Source organism: Helianthus annuus, chromosome 3 (assembly GCF_002127325.2).
Source record: "Helianthus annuus cultivar XRQ/B chromosome 3, HanXRQr2.0-SUNRISE, whole genome shotgun sequence".
NCBI lineage: Eukaryota > Viridiplantae > Streptophyta > Magnoliopsida > Asterales > Asteraceae > Helianthus > Helianthus annuus.
In genome coordinates, this window is record NC_035435.2 from 129,920,975 (window position 1) to 129,930,245 (window position 9,271).

Sequence of the window (9,271 nt, forward strand, 5' to 3'; positions counted from 1 at the left end):
AAAGCAAGAGGGGCTCGACTGGGAAATTTGGCACGGGTTTTATGTTCACAGAGTAAGTTGGTAACTTCTTTGTTTGTTTTGGCTTTGGGTTTTGCTGTGTTGTTGGTGGCAGCGTGATTGTTTTGGGGACCCATCTGTAAATATTTGGTTAGTAACCTTCTAACCAAATTTTGTTGGCCTTTAAAAAAAAAAAAAAAAAAAAAAGAGAGAGAAAAGAAAATGAAATGAAATAAACAGATATTTTTACACCATACCACATGACCAACCCCCACCCATCACCATGCCTTTTGAATCTTTGATCCGGGGGTTACACCACACCACATGACCAACCCCCACCCATCACCCTCCATAAAACCGCAACCAAATCACATGAAAAACCACAACCAAATCACAAAAAACCACAAACAAAAGCTACCCAAAATATATCATGGTGATTTCAGCAAATACAAGAGTCGAGAGCTTAGCCAAAAGTGGGATTAATCAAATCCCAAAAGAATACATCCGAACACAAGATGAACTCACAACCATCACCGACATCTTTCAAGATGAAAACAACCAACAATGCCCACAAGTTCCCACCATCGACTTGAACGACATCAACTCCGACGACCCGAAAGCACGTGAAAAGTGTCGTCATGAGATCGTTAAAGCGGCCACCGAGTGGGGTGTCATGCACCTTGTCAACCATGGGATCTCTGGCGACTTGATCAACCGTGTTAAGGCTGCAGGCGAGAGTTTTTTCGATCAACCGGTTGAAGAGAAGGAGAAGTATTCGAATGATATTGCATCAGGAAAGATTCAAGGGTATGGAAGTAAGTTGGCTAATAACGCTTGTGGGCAGCTTGAATGGGAAGATTACTTCTTCCACCTTGTGTTCCCGGAGGAGAAACGTGATTTGACCAATTGGCCCTCAACACCTAAGGATTACATGTAAGTATACACTATACACTATACATTACAAAGGTCAATATGTTAAACAAACATCACTGATACACGGGAAGTATGATAGGGCTAAAATGATCATATGGGCCGTATGAGAATCCTATTCATATGACCCTTATAATGCAACTAATAAAAAATGACTGATGTGGCACTGATAAACTCATATCGCCCGTATAAACTTTTCCGTCCTATCATACTACACGCACGATGTGATAGGTTCTAGTTTTCATACTTATTTTGACATCATACAACTCGTACTAATGCACACCATATAGCAGGTGTTTGTATAGCAGGACCATTACAAATTTAATATGCCATTAATTGATTGATTTTTCTTGTTGAGCAGCCCTGCTACGACGGAGTACGCTAGACAACTAAGAGCACTTGCCACCAAGATATTTGTGGTGTTATCTCTAGGATTGGGACTGGAGGAGGGGAGGCTAGAAAAGGAGGTAGGAGGGATGGAGGAGCAAATTCTTCAACTAAAGATCAACTATTACCCAAAATGCCCTCAGCCCGAGCTAGCTCTAGGTGTTGAAGCTCACACCGATGTGAGTGCACTCACGTTCATACTCCACAACATGGTTCCTGGGCTCCAGCTCTTTTATGATGGACAATGGGTGACAGCTAAATGCGTACCAGACTCCATCATAATGCACATTGGTGACACTATTGAAATCCTTAGTAATGGCAAGTACAAAAGTATTCTCCATAGAGGGCTTGTGAATAAGGAGAAGGTTAGGATTTCTTGGGCGGTTTTCTGCGAACCGCCAAAGGAGAAGATCATCCTGAAACCGTTACCTGAGACGGTTTCTGAGGAGGAGCCACCACTCTTTCCGCCACGAACCTTCCATCAACATATGGAACATAAGCTGTTTAGAAAGAACAATGACACACTCAATCCAAAATGATAAAGTATAAAACAAACTTGTCCTGTTGTTTTGGTCATTGCAAGTTATTGCGTATGTTTCTTTGGTTGTTGACGTCAATACATTTGACATTACGAACTTTGTGATATGTTTACTCTTATGGGTTATGGTATTTTATCAATAAGAAGCAACTACAATTTAAAACATACCAATAGAAGGAGTTTCATGTTGTTGGTGATCTGTTCATGTATTTTACAATTTCATCGACGTTGACATCAGAAAACATGACGTGGCTAAAGTATTTACAAACATTTATATGTGGTTAAAAGTGTATTGACGAACCAAAAAAAACTATTAAATATTCTATATCTATACTATATTACTAGTAGTATGTGTACGTGTTACGGCGAGAGTGACACATCGTATTGCAATACTCGTTTTTATGTAGTTTTCTTATTTATATAATATTTATTGTAAAATCATTGAGATAGATATAAATCAAAATCAAAGTAATCGGACAATCCATTTCATTGTGTTGTGTCATGGTTCGGTCGGTTCTGTTATTATCCTCAGCCAGCCGAAGCCGAAACCAAAGTATCAGTTAGTCTATTTCATTAACCAATCGGTTTTCGGTTAATCACTCCGGTTTATTCGGTTAAATTGTCGGTTTTTGGTTTGAGTCATTTAATTTCAGTTAATAGCAAAAACCAAACTTGAACTAAAACTTTTGCTTAGAAATATATGAAATTGAGGTATAAATACATGAAATGAAAGTATAAATATATGAAATGGAGATATAAAATATGAAATATATGAACTAGAGGTATAAAAGCTAGGAATATATGAAAACATGAATGATACAGTTCGGTACAGCTAATTTTGGTTAAACGAGAGTACAAAAAAATTGATAACCGGTTTTTGGTTAATTCAGTTTTCAAATAATTCAGTTTTTAGTTGATTTTGGTTCGGTTCCGTCTGTTTTCGGTTTGGTTTAGGTTAACGATTTAGTTATTGCTCACCGATAACCGGTTTTGGTTAATAACCAATAAGTGCGCGCGCGATACGGCGATAAACACAGACATTGTCACTGTGTGCATTGTTCGATTGGTTAGATTATTATCCTCAACCAAATCGAGGTAATCGATTAGTCTATTTTATTAACCAATCTATTTTCAATTAACCGGTTGGTTTACTCAGTTAGATTGACGGTTTTTGGTTTGATTCGTTTAATTTAGGATAATAGCCCAAACTAAACTTGGGCTACAACTTTTGATTAGAAATACATGAAATTTAGGTATAAATACATGAAATTGATGTATAGGTATATGAAATGGAGGTATAAATACATAAAGTGTGGGTATAAATATGAAATACATGAACTGAAATTTAGGTATAAATAAATGAAATTGATGTATAGTTCATTGTTAGTTTGCAATGGTAAAGGAGTTATATTCGATAGGGATTTGTAAAGACATGGAAGCATGATTAGTAGATGAAATGTATGGAGTACATGACTTTGGATTTTAAGAAGGTTAGAAGGACAAAGACGAGGTGGGGGAGAGGGTGGGGGAGGCTGTCACACCCCGATATTTACCACAAATCCGGATAGGTCCAGGTGGGGAGTATCGTGATATAAAATTGGTATCGTCATAGTCAAACAATCACAAGTAGCACAACGGAAGTCTTTTAGTATAAAATATTATTACAAACCAAATGTCCAAATGTTCAAATAATATACAGACGACTTGTAATAATAAAAATCCACAAGTGGATCATAAAATGTACAAAAGGGAGATCAACAGACTAATAGGCTTTATGCAAAGGAGTTGCAAATTCCTCTTCTAGCTTTACCGAGCAACTTCCGGCCTATTTCGTATTTGCACCTGTAACTTAGTCTTTTGAAAATACGTCAGTTTACACTGGTAAATACAATCAACTGACACATTTTGAAAACATTTTCAAAATTGATTTAAGTGCTCAAGGCACATAATTTTATAAATAACTTGGGACAATTCAAAATGATCTTATATACAGTTTTACATGCCTATCAATACATATGGGGCCAGTACTAAACATCGAGACATGATTAACCGACACACCACTTAAACCCACGGAGGGGTATCCCCACATAGTGGGTAAGAAAAACGTTTTAATATTAGCGTTAAGCCTCTGTCAGGTTTATGGCTACACCCTGAGCTTGGTCATGGCCATTAGTAACTTAAATTAGCCGAGGATATCTAGGACACGGTCGCGTTAACCCCAATGTTTAGGTTATCAGACAAAACAGATTAAAACGGGTTATCAAGATTTTGTAGCCACAATCCGGCATATGATCCCATACCCGACCAAGCGGTAATAATTTACCATATCTCAAGCCCGTATAAGGGAAATAGGTTAACAGTACTTACCTGAGCTAATACTCGTCTTACTATGCAAGGTTTATAAATAGCCCAGCCGTTAATCAAATAACTAAGGTAGGTAGCAATTTACCGGAAGGCCCTAGTCTAGAATGATAGTATAAATAACCAGTTAGAATGCTAACAGGTCCTATTCAAGTCGTAGACTTGGTCGTAGACTTGGACCGATTAACTTAAAATATTGAAAACGGTACAAGCGATGACCCGAATAGAATGTAGTTTAAACCCGACAAGTACTAAGACTTGTATAATATCGGTAAACAAATAACATTCTGGAATTTAAAGTAAAAATGATAAGGTTTGACCCGTTTTGGTAAACTTACGTAAACTAGTTACATAAGCTTAACTGTACGCGTATAACCGGTATTGGGTAACCGGATGAGTCATGAACAAGTTCTATATGCCAATATACTTTAAATCAGTTGTAATATCAGTAGGATATCAACTTATATGCTCATGAAGGTTTTAAAATCAAACTATGCCTTATAAGGGTGTTTTAGTCATTAAGCGACGTATTAAAGGAATTTGCGTATAAACTGATGTTATGAATATGATCATTCTGTAAAAATACTTTAATTATGATATAATACCAGTAAGTAATCAAACATATGTGAGTTTTATGATTTAAGACCAAACTATGCACCGTAGGGGCATTTTGGTCATTATGTACATAGTTTGAAAACTTATTCGAGAATCTGAGTTAAGATCATGTACCTACAGTGAAAACATTTTAAATATGTTATAATATCAGTAGGTATCAAGTTTTGATTGATAGTTATGGTTTAAAACCATACTATGCGTCAAAAGGGCGTTTCGATCGTTAAATAACGACATTTGTGATCATTACTCAAAACTCAGTTTATGAACACTTTGGATATCCCAAGTATGTTAATTATGATACTATATCAGTAGCTAATAGATTTGATATGATAAATTATGTTTAAAACCATACTATGTGCCAAAAGGGCACTTTGGTCATTTTAAAACATAATTTACGATCTTTTATGTAAACTCAGTTTATGATCAGTTTAATAACATCAAAATATGTTAATTACATTAACATATCAGTAAGTAAACCATTTGCAAGTTCGTTGTTGATTAAAACCTTATTTCTTATAAAAGGGCAATTTAGTCAAAGTATGACATATTAACGAAACTTGAACAAAAACTTAGAATATGATTATGAACATGTAATATAACCTCAGAGGGTTATGCTATATTAAATTACGATCATAATGCAACCTTAAATCAGTAGGTAACTAATCTAAATCGGGTCAGAATCGAAAGTCAAATCAGAAGTCAAACTTTGCAACTTTCGGTTTCGAACCGACCTTAAAACTGGAATTGATGAGCCAAACATGTTCACATATGTTCTAATAATTATTACCAACTTGTTTTAGTGTCATAACATGATTTATAACATATACATTATCAGATTATAACATTTATGAAATCTAACCCGTTTGACTTTTTAAACATTAAAACTTTGACCTGTCAATTTGTAGGATCGGTTTTGATACCGTTCGATCCGTGAACGAACGTGACCGAACACACGATAACGTACTTTTAATGTGATTCCATTGCTGAATTTGACAAGATCAATACAAGAATCACGTATCTACAACTTTCTCTCTCTACTTTCTCTCTCTAGAAAGTCTCCTCCAAGTCTTCTCCAATTCTCCTCTAAAATCTCTCTCAAAATCTCTATCTAAAATCATGACATAACTCCTATTTATATGGTCAAGGCAACTAAATGAAAGTTCACACTAATTACAAGTTTGCCACCTTGCCATTTCTAACTAAATATGACATAATACGCTTGATTTCTTCCGGCTTTTCACTACGACTCGGATTGACGAAGGCGATAGACAAAATATGCATCAACAATCTCCCCCTTGGATATTGCCGTAGTCAATCTCGTAGTGAAACTCGTAATGACTTGTCTTTCTCTCTCCCTAAGACTCGAACAAAGATGTAGTCGACAGACAACTGCACTAACAAACTCCCCCTTGAATGTTGACGGAATCTTTAGTGAGAGTCTTCAATCATTCACAGCACCTCAATCTTGTTCGAACTTCTTCAGGAACTCAGCCTGGAACAATATCTTCTTCAGGAATTCCTTCCTGGAATCATATGCCTGGATCATTCTCTGGCTCTAACTTTCATCAGACTCCCCCTAACATAATGCTGAGATCTCTGTCTGGAAATCGTTATCACCATTGAAATCAACTCCTGGCTTTCTCTGTTTAAGCTCTCCTCTGGTTCTGATGTATCTCCTGGCTATTCGTAGCAACAGGATCAGAAACCTGCAAAACTCAACCATACTATTACAAACTAATACAATTTGCAATTCAACTTAATGAATCAACAAATCATAAAAGAAGAATTATGAAGATCAAACTGTAGGTTACCATTCAACTTATTCATCAAGTTAATGAACCAAATTTGCATTTCAAATCTTCACAATTTAACACATTCTCTCAAACCACAAGTTCAACATGTTTAGCACTTGAAATGTCAAATATCAGTTCTTCACACTCTGTTGTCGAAAATCTTTTTGTAGTTTTCAAATATCAAACAAAAATACAATATTTTTGGATTTTTGAATTTAATGAAATACAAAAATGAACACTATTTTTGAGAGATTGTGCAAGAGGATCATATCAGTTTTTAGACATATCACTAACACCGTTGATCTTGATTAATCAGCAAATGTTAAAAACAAATTTACTTCTGATTGTCAGTATTGTTGTCCACTTAAACCTCTACACAAATTTTCAATTGATTCAAGATACGTATTTAATGTATTAGCACTTAAACTTATTTGAGTGTCCCACCTCTTGAATATACTCCCGTATCCAGATCTCAATATTCTGATTTACAGGTAAGTATAACTACAAATGATATCTGTATATAAATTAGGGGAAAAAATGCGAGAACTGAGGGATCTCAGGTCAGAACTTCCGTTCAGCAGAGAGATATCAGCTTCGACTTAGCAGTGGGTCCCCTTTAGAGGATCTTTTCAGCTACAACAACTGATCATCAATTTTATTGTCTAATCAGCTGAGGGCTTTATGCTATGTTTCAAGCATATGAAGAAAGTATTAGCCAGGGACTAGGTCAGAACCACCGTTCAGCAGAAGTCCCGGAATAATACCCCAGACATCATTTGAGTACAAGAACTTAGTATTCCAGAATAAGAAACCTTTCAAACGAGATTTCAGGGGTTACCTATATATCCAAGTAGTGTTCCCCACAAAATAAGTAAGTTTTGATTTTATGTTTATATCTCGAATACAATTTACTAACTGTGTGAAGCCTACTGACACATCATTAGTAAGACTTGTTTAAAAACAATTTTGTCTTTACAAATCTCTAGCATGCTGTGATAGTCCACCAATGTACTATCATCTCCTCTTTTTGCAACAAAACTCATTTTCATTTTTCAATTTTTTTAAATTTTTCAAAATTTTCTTACTCCCCCTAAAATCAAAATATGTTTCAATTTTGATTTTCTGAGGAAAAATTGAAAACAAACTATACAAGAAATATGACAACATTATATGAATTACCTCAATTCACCATTCTTGTGCAAAAACAATCAGAATATTGGGATTAACATTATATGATTTTCAGGAGGTGCCCTTTTGAGGGATTAACACCTACCTAATTACGATCACATAGCCATGTTCGTCTCGAACAATGGCTTGACCATTAAGGTCTAAACCGAAAGTCAAAACATTTATCGAAAATGCTTGACTTTTGGCTTTAAAAGCCTAATAAAGAGAAATGTAGAAGGAAGGATCACTTACCAGTGAACCTTGAACGAAAATGAACTAATATGGAAGCTCCCTTCAGTTAGGAATCTCCAGAAGATGAGAGGAACGTGAAAAACAAGAAGGTGCAAGTCTTTGTGAATGACCATGGCACCTATTTGTACTTGTGGGGAGTTAAGGAGGTGATCACAGGTGTTATGGGGGCTTAGGAGGTGAGTACAAGTGTCTAGGAACGTGACATAGCAGTTTAGGAGCCCATGGTTTTGAGTTGGAAGTGTTTGGCATTTTGTGTGGGCTGCAAGCAAATTTTTCGCCCAGCTCCTCTGTTTACGAACCGTAAAGCACAGTGCTTGCGGTCCATAAAGGTGTCCGACTAGCAAACCATCTTTTGAGATTTGACACTTTAGGTCCCTCCAACTTCCATACTTATATACATTATTATAAATGGCATAAATAGCCCCTCTTGGCCAATGTTTGGCACACCCGAGAGTGTAACCGAACATCATTAAGCTCCCGGTTCGTTAAAGGATCACTCGGAGGTATAAATTAACATGTTGACGCCTTTAGTCCTCCAAGTATCAAACTTTCACATAAATTTACAAACGGTCCCTCTCGTCCAACAAGTGGCTCATTTGAGAGTACGGACACCGTAAAGGGTCACTCAGAGGCATAGTTTCAGCATGTTGACACCTTTAGTCCTTCTATATTCATGCTTTCCACAATTTGGCAAAATTAGTCCCTCCTAGCCAACATTAGGCATAATTAGGAATAGGGACACGTGTCAATACATTACTAGACACGAGGTGTTATAGAGGCGGAGGAGTGTGTGAGTTTGAAGATGTGGAGAGTGGAGGTGAAATTGTAACGTGAGATGGCAGTGTGTTTAATTGTGAGGGTGGAAATTGTGGAGGAGATGGTGGATCAGGGAGGTGAGGTTGGAGGAATATGAAATCAGAGGATGATGTGAAGTGTTGGTTGTAGGGCTTGGAGGAGTAGACGAAATAGGAGTTTGAAAAGAAAAGTTATCATCGAGAAATTGAACATGCATGTCGGGCAATATTATAGATGTGATTTGTTAGATCTAGAAATTTATAGCCATGATGTTTTGGATTGTATCCAAAAAAAAAAAAAAATACAAGATGCGGAATGAAATCAATTTTGTGAGGACTATATAGTCGAAGATGGGAAAGCATTGATAACTAAACACGCGAAGAAAAAAGTAGTCAGAAGGTCGGTGGAAGAGATTATTAAATGGAGATTGTTAGAG

At 36.4% G+C, this 9,271-nt stretch overlaps 1 protein-coding gene across 1 annotated transcript; it reads left to right on the forward strand.

Moving 5' to 3' along the window:
• Positions 1-288: 288 nt before the first annotated feature.
• On the forward strand, positions 289-1,992 carry LOC110935544 (leucoanthocyanidin dioxygenase). Its single transcript, XM_022177924.2, has 2 exons — positions 289-930; positions 1,289-1,992. The coding sequence occupies exons 1-2, from the start codon at positions 428-430 to the stop codon at positions 1,851-1,853; spliced, it is 1,068 nt and encodes a 355-aa protein (XP_022033616.1). The 5' UTR covers positions 289-427; the 3' UTR covers positions 1,854-1,992.
• The last annotated feature ends 7,279 nt before the right edge of the window (positions 1,993-9,271 follow it).

Coding starts and splice junctions, on each gene's coding strand:
- LOC110935544 (XM_022177924.2), top strand. CDS start 428: ATGGTGATTTCAGCAAATACAAGAGTCGAGAGCTTAGCCAAAAGTGGG. Junction 931..1,288: donor TCAACACCTAAGGATTACAT/GTAAGTATACAC, acceptor CTTGTTGAGCAG/CCCTGCTACGACGGAGTACG.